Below are 19,207 nucleotides of genomic sequence, written 5' to 3' on the forward strand. Positions count from 1 at the left end.
TGCTCCAACCTTGTAAGGTACCAACCCCCATCAGGGGACTGCTGGCAGAACCAGTTACCACTTCCCCTGGTTGGGAACGCAAAACTAAGATGATTTGGTTCATATACTCTGAAGCTGCTCAGGACTGATGCTGCTTTCATTCACCCCTAACTTCAAAGGATGCCAGCAAGAACCTCATACCCCTTGGGTCCAAAGATCTGCCTAATCCTAAAATTAGGTAAAAACCAGCAAACCTCTGGAAAAACACTGAGACTTTAAACAGTACACATATTAATTGAGCAATTTTGGGATTGTGACATTGATACCCATACATTATGTCTGACACACTATATCCATACAGATCACCTTTCTCATGCTCAATTATGATTGTTTCTGACCTTCAAATGAAGTCGCTACTTTCTGTTTAAGCCAATGATACGTGCACTGGTTTGCAGACAGAGATGAGAGAAAAATTTGTAATTGCACTAATACCCTTATAATAGTTTCTAAACTGACTTTAACTTATTGAGAAAGGTCTTTTTAATCATTGTTTTTCAGAGCTGTCTTCACATATCAGCTCAAATATTTGAAAGCCAAGAGAACTAACAGAGAAGAGAACAAGCAAAACAGAAACCATCACAGCCAAAAAAACATCTAGAAGCTTCACAATTAGAAAACTGTTTATAATTCCGATTATTCTGAAGCTCAGAGGATAAGAAACATGACCAGAAACATGGAAAAGCTTCCTTGAGAGAACCAATTAAATAGACATGAACTTCTCAATCTAGCAACAATTAATGAAGTGAAGGTCTATGGGATTATGAGTGGCAAAGATTGGATTACTTATCTCTCTAATCAGCCAACAGAGAAAGATTTCTTATTCATGCTATCAACTAGTATTTTTTAAAATTAAAAAAAAACACAAACAAAACCACCAAAAAACCACAAACCAACCAAAAAAACCCAACAAAATATCAAAAAACCCCTACCAACAAAAGAGAACATTTTCCATAAAATTTCATAATTAAACTGGGAAACTGCCAGGAACAAGACTGCTATAGATGCCAAGGTGTAAATATGCACAAAAAAAAAGATCACAGAATCATGGTATGTCCCTTCAAGGGCTTTCAGAAAAGGTGATATAGATACAATACATTCTGAAACAAATTCTGAAATTACAGAAAGCTAGAAACTAGGAGGAACCATCTCACACTTGTTTTGTTACGTTTTTTGGCTAAATACCCCACAGCTGGAGGGTAAAAGATCAGATAGATTTTTGCTCTTAATGTAACTGTTCTTAGTCGCTAAAAGCCTTACAGTAATTTTCCATTACGATTTGAAGGAGTTGGCATTTTACTATTTGTTCCTTCCTTTTTAATGCTTTTATGAAGCCTATACAGTTTGTCAATCCCTTTCCTGTTCTTTTAAGAGAAGTTACAAACAAGTGTGTTAGCTCCAACTCATCTCACTTAATACAAAACCAATGAATTGTGAAAGCATAAAAAATGATTTAAAAATAAATCTCCATTCAGATTACATGAAAAAATCTTTATCAGCTACCACATCTACTCACATATTATTATGACAAATGAATTCCTTCTCTGCCTCCTTCACATGCCATTTAATATGTTTCTCACAACGTGCCTGTGCTCTAGCCGATGCTTGGGAAGACCTCTCAGTTAACTCATCATCTCCCTTCAACTTTTACCCTAAGCTTTACAGTAATTTGAATCTAAATTCTGAATTTCTATTGAAACAGACTTAATTTTGCTTCAGTTCCACCTTCCAGCGGACTGCATTAGAAGGAAATGTACACTTATTAAGGGCACAAAAAGGATGTTAATATGTGGTTAGGCGTGCATACTAAGCTCCAAACTCAGTGAAATTCTCATACACACCACAATGTTTTTTCTCCTATCGTTTACCAATGTTACAATAAAACAGGTTTCTTTGTAAATTGTGTCTTAACCTGTGCTTGTTTCAAAGGAATGTGAAGGTCAACATAACTAAAACTATTCCCCCCCAAACAAAACATAGCAATGACATGTATCAATAACATTAATACAGTAAATCTTTTCAGTTCACTTAATTTTCTTCAATCCTGAATAACAAAAGCACTTGTATCTGTAAATCTGTTAGTCCCAACAGATGAACAAAACTATTATAGAGAAGTGAGATGATTGTGGAAAGCAAGAATGTAGTAAGCATAAAAAGATGCTTTATTCCCCCAAGATTCATTAACCTGCAGCTCATTTTCTCAAATATATATGCAGCCGATTACAAAACCCTCAAAAACTTTACAAGTATTTTTTAAAAAATAATGTAGAAAATAAGCCCCATCTATAGCAGTAAACACTCTACTGCTATCAACCTGTTTTTCTTTCACACTTAAAGCAATGTTTTACCACAATCCTATCAGAAGTGAAACTATAGTACTCTTTTAAGGAAAAATTTGGGAAATCCTTTCCCTTAAGTAATAATTTTAGGAAAAATTTCAAGGTGTATAACTGAAAAACACCACAAACCCAATGCTACTTCTTTATTGTTTCCAAATTAGCAGCCAGGTGTTTTTAATCACACCTTTCAACTGGAAGAACAACTTCACAGAACAAGCACCATCATTACATGAAAGGCCATTAACGCAGGCTTAAGTTTACCTGGGTGACAATATTCCTGAACTGCATAAGCCTAACACTCGACTCCAGAGACCTCCTTTATTTAGCTCAATGTTATCTATTCTTACAATATATAGACAAAGCTGAGAACCACAGGGGAAAAGTTTTACACGGAAGATACCAGCTGATCAGAATTAGAAGAACAGAGGATTGTGGGCTGAAAAAAAGGAATTCTGATACCTCAAGTACATTAGACCCAAGCTTCAAAATGAGAAACACCTCCATGCTGTGCTTTTACAATACAGCTAAATAATCAGTACAGATCATTAAAAAAACTGCATAAAGCACAGAGAATTAAATTTAGAGGCCAGCAGTGGAACACTACTTACACATTTCAGTATTTTTTTTAAAAACACTATACTAAATTAACTCCAATGACACCAGCAGTACAGAGTGTCAGAAAACAATCCCCCTGCCTGCTCCCAGGCTGTCTTGCACTTGGACCTGTGCCGGCACCACCGTCTCACGACAGGTCCCCAGGACAGACCTGTTTGAAGTCTAAACTGACCCCCAGCCCCAGCCCTCCCAAATAAAAGCTTTGTTTTCAATCAAATCAGCTTCCTTAAATTGTTTACAGCACAGCGGGGCTGTTTGGAGCCGTACAGGAAAGGGGGTTGCTAGGAGGGGGCTGGATCAGTAAGGACATTATGCTTGTTGAGCTGCTGTGCCAACTTTCATCAGGTTACAGCAACTGCATAATCACCAAGGGCTGGGAATGTATAGGACAAATATCAGGTAGGCTTTTCACATCAGACCCCAAACTGGGACTACAAGAATAATTAATCCTAAATTTGCTGTGACTTACAGGTTGCTGCACGAATTCTGTGACAATGGGGAACTTTCACATTTAGATGGAATTTTAATAGATCATCTAATCCTACTTGGGAGGCAAAGGCAAACACAGCACACTTCTGCATACAGAAGTCTGCTTAGAATGGTAGCTCAGGTCTTTATCCTAAATCTAAATGAAGAAAAGAATGTATGGGAAAACATTTAAGTGACCTGACTACCTTGTAAAAATTAAATAAACAATGAGCCCTCATCATTGAGAGCAAGGAGAAAAGGAGCTACAAGTCAAGAGAATAAGCAAAAAATTGAGGTATGAAACAATAAATCCAGCAATCAAAACTCACCAGAAGCTCTATTTCCCTTTGATCAGGCTTTATTGCATCTGTGTGGCCCACATACACTGTGTAAAAGTATTTAAAGTGGGACAGAAGATAACTAAGCTTTTAGAAAAGAGGACTAACTTTATTTTTGTCATAGTAGCCTAGTTCCAAATAGTTCTTACCACAGGACAAAAAAAAAATCTTTAGAAAAATCTTACATGACGGAATCTAAAATTAAAACCTGGAGATACAAATAAAAGCAAGGAATTAAAACACAGAGAGGCTTGTTAAGTTTATTACACATTTGGATGATGATGATTGTTGGGAGTTTCACATCAGTACTGTTCATAGATCACAGATCACACAATCCATGCAAATCTAACTCTTAACTTGAAATTAAATGAAAACTTCCAATCATTGAAGTGGCATTAATGAGGCCCTCGTTTAGTGTAGGAACTGTTCAACAGTGTTCATCTATGTTCTAATCTGTCTAATGCACATATAGAAAACTTAATTATAACAAGAGACACTTATTTTTCTGGTGGTTTGCAGTTGAATTGACAAGGAACCTTCTCAAATAAGTGAGTAGACACTACACATGAACTGATACTGAATCTTCTGCATCTGAAGTCTACACATGTAATAAAGATTGCAATTTAACCCTCAAGCACTGTAAAATACATAAATATTACAATTCAACCCCAAAACACTATAAGCTCATCAGAAAAAAAGCTTACATCCCCCCCAGCTTCCAAATTGAGTATTTTATAAAATATTATGAAACTTCCTAAATCAATTCTTTTCAAAGCAAAAAGCCCTAACCTGTTAGAAGCAACAGATAGAATTGCAGACTATATTCCCAAACCATTAAATAACAAGCATAAATAACTAAAATAGCAGAGGATTTAATGAACAAGAAAGTAGCTTATACGCGCCAAGATAGAAAAATTAGCACTAGTTATCACTCTATTTGTTTCAGAGGATGCTTTATTGCTCCTCCATCATGCTAAGAAAAACAACAAAAAAAACCCAACCCACCACCCCAATATGCTTACAATATCAACAGAACTTCATCTGAAAATATGACCAAAGACTGCAAAGCAGCAGTTAACTAGACACAAGTTCAGCAAGAGCTTTCACCTCTTCCAAAACAAGCTATTTCAGATATTTACAAATTCAGACAGACAAAAGCCAACAGAAAAGGGTCAACATTAAAATCTCACCTGAGACACAACTGTTTGTTTTTGTTTGTTTGTTTGTTTTTATTACATATATAATATAAATAATATTAGTATGTTATTTATAATCTGGAAGGTGAAGAAAATAACAAATCACTCAAATATCAGGTTTGTCTACAGGATTTCCACTCGTCAAGTCACATAGACTACAACCTCAAAAAAATCTGGAAATTCACTGGGAGCAGGACAACAGAAGGAAAACAAAGTTGATGCAACAGACCCAAGTCAATCACACATTTGATGGGTCAAAAGACAAAAAAACGAAAATGTACTCAGCTAAAATCTATAGCAGACAACTCTATGCAGAGATTTCATACCTATTGCTTGAATGAGTATTTGCCCCTTTTAAGCCTGGTATGATTCTCTGCTTGACTACAAAAATTCTGTGATGTTCAACAAGCCAAAGGACTGAGTTGGATAATCCAATCTAACCATAGCTTTTGAGACAGCCTAATAAAAACAAGTCGTTTTCCATCACATCTGCTTATCACCTGGGCCATCTATCAAGCAACACATCAGTGTACAGTAGTCCATACTTGTTTTCACAATTAGCATTACTTTGCAAGCCCCTCCTTGCTCTAACAGGATTGCGCCCAAAATACTTTGTGTGCTTAAAAAATTACTATGAGAACTATAAACACAGAAAAAAAAAATTAAAAAACATTACAGCTACTTCTATGGAGTAATCGGAGCAATGAAGAAAAGAACAAAATAAACTACAGTGATCTGAAAAAAAAACAACCTACCAACTACTCCTACATCAGAGGAATGTAAAATTGAGGATGTACAAGGCTACAGTAGTAATGAATAAAAATGACAGAATTAATAAAAATTACAGAAGTATTGAGGAAAATAGATTTTATTACTAGTGTTGCTGTGCCACAAGATGAGTTTTATAAGACTCCCTTGTAGGTAACAAACATGGGAATCTTTGGCTCACATCCTTTACATCAGCTATAAAATTGGAACATGCCACATAACACAACTGTACAGAAAGTAGCAGTCTGAATAACAGGAACATCAGATATAGTTTTCTTAACATCAGTGTCGCAGCTAGCCCATCAGCCGGTGACTCAAGTCACCATGGAAGCATTAAAAGCAGGCAGAAGAAATCCCGCCCGCTCCTCCTTCCCATTTGGAATTTGCCAAGACAAGCAGCTGTAATGGCATGGTGGAAAAAACAGGCAGCTCCTTCTAGTGACCATCCACACATAGCCAGGTTCCCAGGTGAGCCACCCATGCCATGCCATGCCACACCACATGGGGACCTGCCACCAGTGGCATGATGGGCTGGAGGTGCCGAGGTGCCGCCACGCAGTCCCACCAGCACCCCAATCTGAAGTTATCAGAGTGGGAATGAAGGTCCATCTGTTGACGAGGTGATAACCTCAACAGTATTAAGCTACTCCCATCCTCAAACATCAGGTTCCACAACTAGCTTAGTTGGATCTCAATCTAGTTGTACTTTCTGCAAGGTTAGTGATATTCTTGCAGTTCTTAGCAGATCTGAAGGACAAGCTAGTTATTTCAATACCTATCATCAGAATTAGAACTATGGAAATTATTACAACAACATTTCCCACTTGTTAGGAATGACAGCAAAACTGTAGTATTAAGTAATTAATGAGAAACTATGCATCTGCAAAACATATCTGCAGGTACGGGACCCAACCAAACCGGTAATGCTCCAGACAATTAGCAGTAAAGTCTTGTCATTACTTGTTCTAAACCAACATTTGCCCATACCTGTTTAGCTTCATATACTTTGTTTATCACTCCAGTAAAACTGGAGCAATGAAGAGCTTTCGATAAAGACTGGCAGAATCACATTTGATTAAAAAAAAAAAAAAAACCAACAAAAAAACTTCAATAACAAGGTTTTTTAAAATATGTTACATGCATTGAAAACTTTTTTTTTTTTTTTACACAAAAATGTAAGTGTTCCTAATGACCTTTCAATACTGATCTGAAGATTTCTGTTTTAAATACATGAATATAAAAATGGTTTTATGCTTCACATGAATCCTAATATGCAAAAGTAGTCCTGAAGTGAAGGTATCTTCACTCCCAAATTATGGCTTGACTGAATCCACAAGAGTGTGTCATACAGTTGCCAACCTTTTCAAGGTAATATTCCAATTTTAGTGGCCTCAGATACCAACACTACATGTCAAAACACTCCAGTGGGTCAAATAAACTGTTGGAGACATTTTTATAATAAATAATTTTCAAGACTTTCTTGGATTTTCATAATTATGCAGACATATAAAAATAGTTTAATGACATAGATATCACATATATGTTCATGTATATACATACACAAATATACCTTGCTGAAATATTAGCACCTTGTATCTCTTATAACATTTCAAAGATGACACTGTTTCTCTAAGTTGGACTTTTCTATTAAGCTTCTGTTGTATTTTCTAAAAACGAAAGATTTTTAAAGCAGAATGAATCCCAGCAGCTAAAATGTCTCTAAACAAAAGAGGAGATAAATGTAGCTATCAAGCCTGATAGCAGCTACCCAGGCCTGAAATCTTTTATCTGCCTACGCCCAGAGTAAATTTTACTGATTTTTATCATGGCTAATTCTCCGATTCCAGACTCTTAAGTTTACACAGAAGATCTCTGCAAGTTTTTATAAACATCCTTAAAGGCAAGTTTATGCAACAGAATCAAGTCTCAGTCTGACCTCCCTGGCAAGGAATTAGTCCAGAAGCATTTAAATAACCCAAGCTTGTAAGCATTTTAAAGCATACCAGTTTGCTAAACTATGCAGCCAGCTTACAAATGTACTCTCTAGGAGGCAAAAGCAAAGGTTTCTGATCACCCAAACACTCACATTGCCTAAAGCCACATGCATTTTGTAGGTTGTAACTGGATGAGTATATATTTATCTACTTTATGTACCAAACATATAGCATCTACGACCCATTGAACTATTTGCTGTCAGCCCAGAGGAATGAGAAAGACCATCTTTGTAGCTACTGGTCCCGCCTCCAGTCAGGGAAAACTTCTCTGGCAGAAAAAACCCACTCTGTCAGAGGAGGTGATGGCCTCTGCTGCCTCAGGACCAATGTAGAGACTTTGGAAATCTGTCATCTTTAGACAAAATACTTCATAACACGCACTATATAATTTCTGAATATAAATGAGGTCAACCAGCCTACTGTATGTAAAACTGGTCTGTTAGTTGTGGCTACAGCTGCTCTGAGTCACGTCGTACCCTGACTTAAAAAGAATTTTAAAACTGACCCATGTTCCACTTATGGAAACTTCTGCTTTGCTTTCCCCTCTCAAATCCTCCATGGTGGTGGCAAAAAACCAAACATTTTTGGAGTTGGATGAACTACAGTCAAAAGTGGGCAAAACACTTCCAATTAAACAAAACAGTGGAGTGGAGATTCAGACTTTGGTGACAGTCAACATTATTCACAGGCAAAGAAACAGCAAGCATTTAACATTTATGAATAATTCTGCTGCAGCTTTCAGTTGCACTGGGTGGGAACAGGGATGAAAAATAAAGGGTCTTACTATTCAGAGGAAAAAAAAAAGCCAGACTGCAAGCAGTACGGTATCATGGGACTCTGAAGCATCCGACAACCTAGAAACTTTACATCCAGGATATCCAGAAGCTCTATTTATAAATAGCCTAAAAAGGAAGGACTGAAGAATTTTGTTGTTCTCTTCAATGGAGTAAGGCTTATCTGTTACTTTTTAATAAAAGAACGCTTGCCATCAAGATTGACTTGCACACAAAGCAAGCACGTAAATGTACCCTCTATCTTCCTAAAGCGTGCTTCTCCCAGGAGATAAAAGACTAAAGAACCCCGGATGTTCTGTAACAAACTTCCCGAAATGGCATCAATAAAATATGCAATACTGTAGGCTTTTGCATATGTAGTCTTTTTTTATAATTTTTTTTAAATAAAAAACAAATTATGGCATTCCATAACCTTAATAAGGTGGTTGGATAAACATGGAAAAGCAGGCACGCTGACTTCTGTGCAAGACAGAAATATATCAATTTGTAACACATGATTTCTCTCACACTCTGGAAATTGAGTGCTTTATAGAAGATATCTTTCATGAAAACCAAAGCAACTTCATGAACTAGCTAAAGACTGGAATCACGTATGCAACAGTTTCCACCTAATTATGCTCTCATGAAACGGGAAGAGGCATAAGCAAAGGGAAAATGCTTCGCATACATTTGTAAAAGACTAAGCAAGTTTTATTCATTAGTCTTTCTTAACCTTTCAGAAAAGGAAACGTCTTTTATTGTTATAAATACTGCAACTTAAGATTCGTATGATAGTCTATGAATGCATAAAAATATTTTTATATTTTTAACAAATTTTTATATTTTTAACAAATCCGAATTTTTAACAAAGGAATTAAAATATATGAGCCTGTTCAATTCCATTACTCTTTTGTTTCAAAGGGGAAAAAAAACAAAAATCCTTTGCTGAGCTCAAGGAAAATAGCTCTATTTCCCCAAATAAGTGTTAACTTCTTAATGTGCGTTAGCTATAAATACTCTATGAGCAGTGACACATTAAGGGCTATTCAGAATTACGTACCAATCTACAAATCATATTGCAGAGTCTGCGATGTTCTTCCCTGTTAAGGCAACTCCGAATTAATGCCTCAGCTTAATTAGATCTGTGGACAGGACTTTACAGGCAAGACACACTGGGCAATGTATTTTGGAAAAAACCCACTCTGTATCTCTGCGCTTTTTTGAAGATATGGCTCTTAGTTCTATAGCTAATGATATATTACAAACAAAAAAAACCCCACAACACAATTTTCCACGTAACGCTGCTCTGCAGTTTCAGATGGATACAACATAACCCAGTATCAGCACATACACTATCACATACTATTAAGCACCTAAATTTCTACTCCAATTGAGAACCTCATTTATACAGGGAAAAGTCTATGCAGAACTTGTTAACTTCTGAAAGTCTTTTTCATTAATAGGTGTAAAAAATTTAACACTAAAATGCTGTATTAACATGTATCTAAACAGAATTTTTGAAGCTATCTGAATGCCTGAATTGAATGAAATCTGGTAAAGGAATTCTAGCTAAAAGATATGTGCACTGTAACTTTTGCAGACTTGCTAGCAAGTGCCTGCACACAGAAGGTATTGGTTCAAGAAGGAACTGGCACATGAATTTTAAAGCTCGCTTTGCTCCGGCAGGCATTAAATACAAATGTCTGGGTGACCCATTTGCAGTATCAATCTAAATACAACTGAATAAAAAAAGACAAAAACATTCTACTTGAGTTGCGGTCTCACAGCTTGTGAGAAGAAAAATCATGCTGTGCTGGCATAAGCTTTAGCTTTTACACAGCATATGAAAGCAATAGCAAAATTTTATAGAACATCTACAAGGTATCAAAATTTAACCAAAACCCCACAGGGAAGTTATGAATCAACAAGAAACAGGCGAATTGCTCACACGTAACTACTTATTTGTTCATGGTGAAGAATAAACTGGCAACTTACACACTATCTTATTCTAGAGACAGAGAAATCTGTGCTGGAAATTACAATTAAATACTGTATTTTTACTTTTAGGTTCCTCCTAAGAAGCATGTTAAGGCAACATGAGTAGTTTACACCGCAGATGTGAATTAATATTGGACATCAAAAAAAACCCAAACAAAACAACATCTAGATGTCCTTAATCAAGCATTTCAATTAATGTTGAGTAGGTGAGGGCTGGGAGGAAAGGGAAAATTAAGGAAATTTTTTCCTTAAATACTTAGAAAGCACAGGCACAAGATAACATCAGATACTGAGGTATCTGAAATCTTGAAAAATCTTAAGACTTGGGACACAAATAAAGAGTAGAGAGAATCAAACTATTAACTATAGACGTAATTTTCAATGGGGGGGGTGGTGTGTGGTGTGTGGATGGGGGTGGGTGTATTAAGATTTTTAAATTAATGTTTAAGCCTGTTCCTTCTACATAGATCACCTAGAAGATATTTGTAGAACTAACTTCCAGAAAAATTTCACATAGAAATTGATATTCCTGGTAGTCTCAAACTCTCCTTAAATTGAACAACTTAAATTGACTGTTACATATAAAATGACAAGCAACAGTTTAGAAAATACAGCAACTTAGAATGATGTAATTAAATCTTAAGAAGAACAAGGTCACCAAATAATACCAATTATTTACCATTAAGATGCTATACGCTTGATTTTAGAAAAGGAAGCCCCTTCCCCAGAATATTTATTGATGAACTGTCACACACAGTGTTTGAAATGCTGCTATTAAAAAAGAAACACCTTATCACCATCTCACCGTATTTTAGCAAGTGCCATCAAAATATTTAGTCTGACCATCTGTTAAAAACCCCTAGAAAACACACTCTGATTTATATGCAAGTATGGGTCTATACATATGTACTTTAAGGTGCTTGTATATATTTTAAGGTAACTTTTTCTGCCATACTAATACAAGATGACTGAGAAAGAAGTGTGCCATACTTTAAAGGACTAAATCGTAGCATGCTAATGAATATAACCAGCACGCACAGATTAATCAACAAAACCTGCTCTGTCGTTCTTGCAGAACTCAGGGATCCTTTCTTTTACACAGCAGCAATCTAAACAGAATTTAAATGCCTCTACTCTGTGAATGTGTCGAACATGAGATATCCTAAACTGCAGCATATTTGCACGTGCTGGTCTTTTCAGAGTACTAAAAATCTTACATATACTGTTCGGGACGTCAATTTTAATTATTCTACTACGACTTTATAAAGGGAAAACAGACTTTTAGAGGAACCTGGATTAAAGCCAACCAATATGACAAGTAAACAGATCACAGGTCATGCTGTTCATGCTCTGCCACGGTAAAACAGTAGTTATCACACCTGAAACCGTAAATATTAATAGCCACTTCCAAATACTTGAGAAGTGTATATGAAGAACAAGCTAAAAAATTAGTTTTTTCTTTCTAGATTTTAGAAAGTTAGCTACTAACATCTGACTATACTTAACTGCATGCTGTATTATATTGTTGCTACACGAACAAGTAACTACTGGCAGGTTTAAACAAGCAAGAGAGCAGGAGAAAGTACAGGGATAGTATTTAAAACTTCAGAGAAAAACAGTCCCAACAGAAACCTGAACAGACTTACCATGGATTCTGTTCTTCCAACAACAGAAAACCACATTTTGATCTCCGGGACTACAGATCCTTGAAAGAAAAAAAACAATTCTCCACTTCTCTTCCAGCCCTCAACAGCAACCACCGCTCTAGTCTGCTGGATTTTCCAAGATACCCATCAAGATAACTGGGAGCTGGATGCGATGACACAGCGTAGCGTTTATCAACACCAGCTATAACCAATACAATATTCAGACTCTTACGTAATCAGTTCTGCCGTTCTGACTTCCATTTACTTTAGAGGCTTTATTAAACTTTGAAAACTGCTAGAAAAAACAAAAAGGGAGCCCTTTTGTACAAAAGACAAAACCCCTCCAAATTAAACAGGAAGTAATGTGCTGGCCCACAGATGGCTAAGAAGTCACATGCAAAAGCCCCCAAAAAGCGATATATTTTTAAAGTAAACTGCATGCACACGCTGCTTCCAAATCATCTGGATTTCATAAAAACTTAACCGCAATGTGGTTGGGAGTCAGGCAGCTTTTAACATCAAAACATCTTTCAGGGTTAGAGCAACCAAATTCTGCACACAACCTCAAAAAAAAGCAATACTGTTCCTGACGCCCGACCACTCCTACCAACTACATTTCCATACACCTATTGCAAAAGCTACTGCTAACAAAGCTGCAGGAGAATTGCTGTAGGAAAACATGCAACACCTACAAAAGGGTAGAACAAGAAGTTACCTTTTTGGATCACACCTGAAGCTACACAATTTAACTTTAAATAAAAATAAAGATCTGTGTAAAGTATTCAGTTTAAGAAATGCTGTTAGGTATTTTCCAAACTTAAAAAAAAAACCAACCCACAACAAAACCAAACCCCAAAACCAACACTGTTTACAGTGCTCTGGCAAGCTAATAGTTGTTTCATAACTGAACTTGTTTTCTCTGGTATGTTTGCACACAGCGTACACGCTTACTATATGGCTGCTCAAAGGGGCTGTCCTACCTCAGAAAACACCCTTATGAGCAAAGTGAGGTGAACTAGGTGATGAGCAGCATTTCTGCCCTCTCTGGCACTCCTGGCAGGCCTGTAAAACTTCTACTTCACACCTACCTGCATTTTATTTAATTAGAAGTAATGTGCTTTAACATTTTACCTGTCACAAGGCGGAAAGAGAATCAAATACACAGTTCACCAGGGCCCTAACACTTCCAGATACTCCTTGACTGACCTCCTTTGGTTTAGTTTTGTCAATACGTTTGCAATCACACAGTAACACAAGCAGAATCCATCTATTATAAGAATAAGCAGGTGCACAGCATTCAGCGCATGTTGCATCACTTCTCTGCTTGTATAATCTTAGCTTCAACTCCAATCACCTTTTTCGATCGCAGCAGAGAAGGTGTGACAATCACTTGGTAATTCAGAACATTTGGCGTGGGAGGAGTGTGTAAGGTATGGTATCTAACTTCCGCAATAAAAACTCTTCATTAGCACAGACTTTATTTATCTACAAAACCGTGCAAACTAATAAAAACTCAATATCAAATGATAAATCCATTTGATGTTTCTCAGAGATGTGCACTAGGAAAGCGTAAATTTTTTGCAATGGGTAGAAGGAAGAAAAGTAGCCAGTAGGAATTATTTTTCTTCACCATCTCTGAGAATCAGCCCATTTCACCCATCCCTAGAATATCACCAACCTGCATTTTAACCAACTTCATCCAAAGCCAGTGACAGGTACGAGCAGCCCATTAAGACTTAAGAAAGGCAGGTCGGTCACCGCTGACATGCAAAAGCATTCTCATGGCATGTTACTGAGAGCAACTATTTTGTCACATCACAGGAAAAACAACTGTCTTCCTAACCAAAGCTAATAGCTTCAGGGTTGTCTTTCACTGGTTGGAGTAGGGCACCTATTCATCAGCCTCTCTTTTATTACAGCACTTTTAAAACACTCTAGAAACCTTTCGTTCAAAAAAATGTAAGTGGGTCTGCAATCAATCTGGGATCAGCATGGCATGGCAGCAGTAACTGTGTCTTTCTTAATTGAGTATGAGCTTCCATTTCTTCAACTGTAAGGTACCTTTATATAAGCATTTGATAGTTTTTTCTAACTTCTAAAATAGTAAAAGGTTGGCTAAGTCTATTCTCACACATGTCTCTCCTTGTCACTCATTTTTATTAGTAAAAGTCAACAAGATATGAATAAAAAGAAAAAAATCCACCCGCTGTTGCTTCCTTCTCAGTCACACTCAATTCTCTAATCTGTTCTGCTCTGGCTAAATTGAGAAAATTAATGCCTCTGTATTCTTTCTTACTCTGTTGTTTTTATGAAGCCTATTACAGGAAAAACATGCAATTATTTACTTACAATAAGCAAACGTGAACCTCTTCAAGTAACCCCTTGAAAATAATCCTATTTAACTAGTACAGCAACTAATTTCAACACAATGCAAGATTATTATTTCTACCCAACGAACATTCTGCTGACTTAAATTAAGCAAAGTTTTTATTCTACACTGAAACTAAAATAAAAAATCTTCCTCTTGCTTATTTCAGATTGAGATTTCAGACATAACCATTTTAAAATCAGAGTTCCAATATTGTGGCAGGCACACAGCAGCAATATGAAATCCAATCACTGCCTGAATCACAAGTGTTTCTGCAACTGTGCCGAAATGAAAGAAATCATGAAATTGGTTAAGTAACTTGTAAAAAGCTTTCAAATCAAGCTTACACACTGACCAGTAGCACTAATAAATACTGCTAATGGAAGTTAGGTGTCAGCTGTTAAAACAACATATAGAAGCCAGCCAGCTCCAGTGAAAGGGAAACCTTTCCCCTCTATTATATCCTGCTTCTCTCTACATGAAAAATCGGATTTCATAATTTAAAGTGAAAAAAATAATTTCCACTGCACATTTTGAAACATTCAACAGATATGTAGATGGCAGTCAGAAGTCTGATACGTATTTAATCTGGCATATCTCAAGATCTAGTATTTGCTCTCAAATTATTAACCCACTCCACCAAAATAAGAGCAGAATACTGAATTACATTTTTCAGATCCTGAATAGTTTCCTCAATAACTGCTGATTGTTAGTAACCGATACCTGATACCTGGTATTCCTCTACAGATGCCAGGAATAAATCTTAAAAGCTGATACTATGCAAGATTACTGTCTCAAGAACACACTATGAAATGAGCAAAGTTGTAGAAAAAAACCAGTGCTGTTTAGAAGCAATTAACTATGTGACATAACTTAAAAGCAGTAAAACCATCATGTTTTCAGCCCATGCACGAAAGGCCAAGGAGGACTACAGCTTTCTGAAGTTTCATGTACTACACAGTGAAGAGACATTACGAAAAAACTTGTCTTAACTGTTGTACAGCACCTAATTACATGACGGATTTTGCATAATTCCTAACAAGCTCAAAACTCAAAGATTATGTCTGCTCTGTGACCCAGTTAATAAAGCAAACCCAACCAACTAGTGGAGTCCTCCATCTGGTGGCTGGAGTTGTACGTGCATTCTATACATCGCTCTAGCGCTACTAAGAGCAGCATACACCCACAATTTCAGCAAGTTAGGGAAGGTGTATACCCTGGTTCATCAAACTACTTAATATGCCGTGGCTCTCTACTATAAAGAGGCAAAACAGAAGTCATATATGCATCTGTATACGCTGTGCAAAAGATAAGGTGGTGTCTTCAGAGCAGAAAGTATACAAACTTTAATGTATATATGTGATTTATGCATCAAATAAAAAAAAAGCCACACATTTTATTCTTTATATTTATTGCTTATCTTTCCTAGATATTTCTGCTAGTTTTCAGCAAAAGTGCTAAATAAGCATGTTTATTAATTCCATTTAATATCACTGCCAATTTTCATCTCTGAAGAATAAATAAACCTGTAGAAGTCTAAACTTAAATGTCGTAACAACTACATCAACATTAGATTTCCTCTTGTATTAAATCACATCTGTGTATTTTAGAGGAACATTCACCAGCCAGAATAAAAGTATGATCAATATGATGCGCACAAACTTCAGGAAAACAGATTTTTCTATTTACATTTTCCACAGTAGGCTGATTTAAAAAAAAAAGCAAGCAGCTTTTTTCAATAACACATACACAAACTGATGTCCATACCTTGGCAGCAACAATGCTCAGGCCCATTCCATTTTGTTTTTTCAGTGTTACAGTGATAATTTCAGGTTCTTTCCTCAACGGCTGAGCCTATCATACGGGGAAAGGAGAAAGAAGAATAAAGACAAGAGTTCATGTGCACTGCCAGACTAGGAAAATTACTGGGCAAAGTAGTTCATCTACAACCAAAACTAAGTTGTTAGAGCAGAAGAATATCTTGCATTCTAAATAATATGTGGTACTCTTTTTTAACGGTAGAATCTCTAACATTTTATTAATATGGATACACATTATCGAGTGTATGTTATGTGTGTTATGAACACTGCCAAAGCCTTGAAGTCTACCCATTGTTTCTTCTTCTCTAATTCAGTAAAGAGATAATTAATGATTCACAGTTCAAAATGTAATAGGTCTACAAAACTGTAGTAACTTTTAATGAAAACTGAAGTTCAGACTCAGAAGTCCTCTATCAGATAGGTGAGGGTGATCTACATGGAGCTCAGTTTTTAGTGCTGCATCTAGAAGATAATAATTCTACAAAGATATTAAGAGGCCAATTAGTTCCAAAGGCAGAATTAAAGCCTTGAAAGAACGTTCCAAAAATTTTCACTTCTTAAAGCTCTGTAACTTCAAAACAGCCTGAACTCCTAAACATGTTCAGCAGGTTTTCTTTATATCTTTCCAATATCGCCAGTTCCCTCTATTCAAAAAGTTGCCATCAGAGTCTTCATTAGCTGAAGCATGCAAGCTAAAGCACCCTAGCTTGTATTCGTATTAAAACCTGCTACCTGCAAGTTCCACAAGACTCATGGCAAAGGAAAGATATAAGCAAAGGAAATGAAATAAAAAAAAAAATATTAACACTTTTTGATTAAGACAAGTATTAAAAAAGAAAGTAGTTTTTAAGCTAGAAGTATTCTAGCATTTCTGTGCCAAGGATGGCAGAAGAACAGAATCGGTTTCTACTTTATTTAGGATTTTTTCCATTAATTTAAATAGAAACATTATTAAACTAATTCAACAAAAAAACATACACATTGGAAAAGGTAGACCATTAGGAACATTAAGTTTGCCATTAGTCTATATTGCATTTATCTCTTGGTCTAAGAATAAAAGAACTTCTTCAGTGATAATCTGAGGAGACTGCCTAGCCTGGGCAACTCCCCAAAATACCAACAGAAGCAGAATTGTGAAACTGGCTTTTTTGGATTGGAGAAAGAAAAGAAAAAAAAAAAAAGGCCTCACATTTATAAAATGGAACATTTACCTAGTACTTAGATTATGTAGACATGTTGCACCAAGAGGTGATTTGTGAACCGGCATTTAAAACACTGCTCAGACACCAAGACTAAAGACTTTTAGAACTCCGAATCTTATCACGTTCAACTGATAGATACTTGCACCACAGAGAAGAATGATTAGATCGATTAGATCCAGGTTATTTGAACAGTCTTGCATGGTATTCATTTCCATGAATGAATGAAATAATAACATCCACTCATCCTCCATCCCCTTATCAAGCCTTTTTAACGACCACTGGCCAGAACTCTACTTCAGCTTACTCTTTGTACGAGATCAGCAAGTACCTAGTATAACTTCAGATGGTTTTTGTTTCCAGTAGCTCTAAAAAATGCACTTCCTGAGAGCAAAGGGAGGAGGAAGAGCATGATGTCCTGCTACATTTTCCTCAGCCAAATGCCCATTCACTGAGATACCAAGCCTGCAGAGCCTGGCTTATCAGTTCAAGACTGGGCTCTGCTGTACCAGGCACACAGATTTAGGAGATATTCTCTTCTGTAAAGTAAACATGTTTTTTAGGCCTCTGCAGCAGGACTGCATAATGTCATCTAATAAATACCAGGTTCTGAACAGAGTAAATGAAGCTTTCGAATCCCTCTGAGTAGCGAGGAGCATGTATTTTTTATAGAAGGCCTTAGAAACATAAGTCTAGTTTCATGTTGGTCTTCCTGATTTCACTGAAATACTAATTATAAATACGAAGCTATTTCTGCTTAGTTGCTCTAAAATTTATTTCACATAAAGCCATTTCTTTCCAAACCCAAGTTGTTCTGTAACTTTGATATTCTTGGTTATCACATACTCAAAAAACAAAAAAAACCAACCCCAACCAACCAACCAAAAAAACACCACAAAAAACAACACAAAACAAAAAAACCTACAACAGGAAAAAAAAAAAAGCCACCACACACTGAAGTGAAAGCCCTCTTTGATAAGTATAATGAAAGGGAAAACTAAATATTTTTTCCTGAAAACCTAGCAGAAAAAAAAAGTACCAGATTACAACTTAATACTAAACATTTAGTTGGTAATACCATTCACGTTACAAGTTGTTTACAGATGCACATCCATATATATTTTTGTCTGTGTTTAAAAGGAATTTCTTCACTGCTTACCCCCAGGGTGGCTGAACACAACAAATAAAATTTGCTTACATGAGAATTATATCATGCCACAGCCCAGAAAAGCACTGACTTTCAAAAAATCTGCAAATAGTTCCGTAAACCAAATCACCAATGAACTACATGTTAAATGATGAAGTCTGTTCTTCCTAATAAGGATTAAAACTCCTCACATAAACCACAATGACTTGCCAAGGTATCAGTTTTGATACTTATTCACTGAATCAATACTTACTAGCTCAGCATTCTCATGTGACAGGTGACTTTCATAGTCTGCACCTTCAAAGTATATCGTCCATGTGCCTGGTGACCGTGGATGAGGTATCAGCCTACAAAAACCTAAAAGAGAAAGTAACATCAACATAGTCGTGGTATTTTCTCAGCAAATTAATTAAAATTGAATAGTCTGCCACAAGAAAATACCAAATAGCAGCATCTATCTTTTTATACTCACTACTAGGTTGAATCTTACATCTTAAATGCT

At 36.3% G+C, this 19,207-nt stretch overlaps 1 protein-coding gene across 16 annotated transcripts in view; it reads right to left on the minus strand.

The window, feature by feature from the left end:
* MLLT4 (myeloid/lymphoid or mixed-lineage leukemia; translocated to, 4) overlaps positions 1-19,207 on the minus strand; it is a 92,678-nt gene that overhangs the window by 25,731 nt on the left and 47,740 nt on the right. For all 16 annotated transcript variants that reach the window (XM_014950759.1, XM_014950758.1, XM_014950762.1 and 13 more), the window contains 2 exons: positions 18,959-19,062; positions 16,307-16,393 (listed from right to left, as the gene is read on the minus strand). In XM_014950759.1, the coding sequence (XP_014806245.1) occupies positions 16,307-16,393; positions 18,959-19,062 (191 nt within the window). The remainder of the gene's footprint in view (positions 1-16,306; positions 16,394-18,958; positions 19,063-19,207) is intronic.

The sequence above is a fragment of the Calidris pugnax genome, unplaced genomic scaffold (assembly GCF_001431845.1).
Source record: "Calidris pugnax isolate Ruff unplaced genomic scaffold, ASM143184v1 scaffold24, whole genome shotgun sequence".
In the NCBI taxonomy this organism is placed as follows: Eukaryota; Metazoa; Chordata; class Aves; order Charadriiformes; family Scolopacidae; genus Calidris; species Calidris pugnax.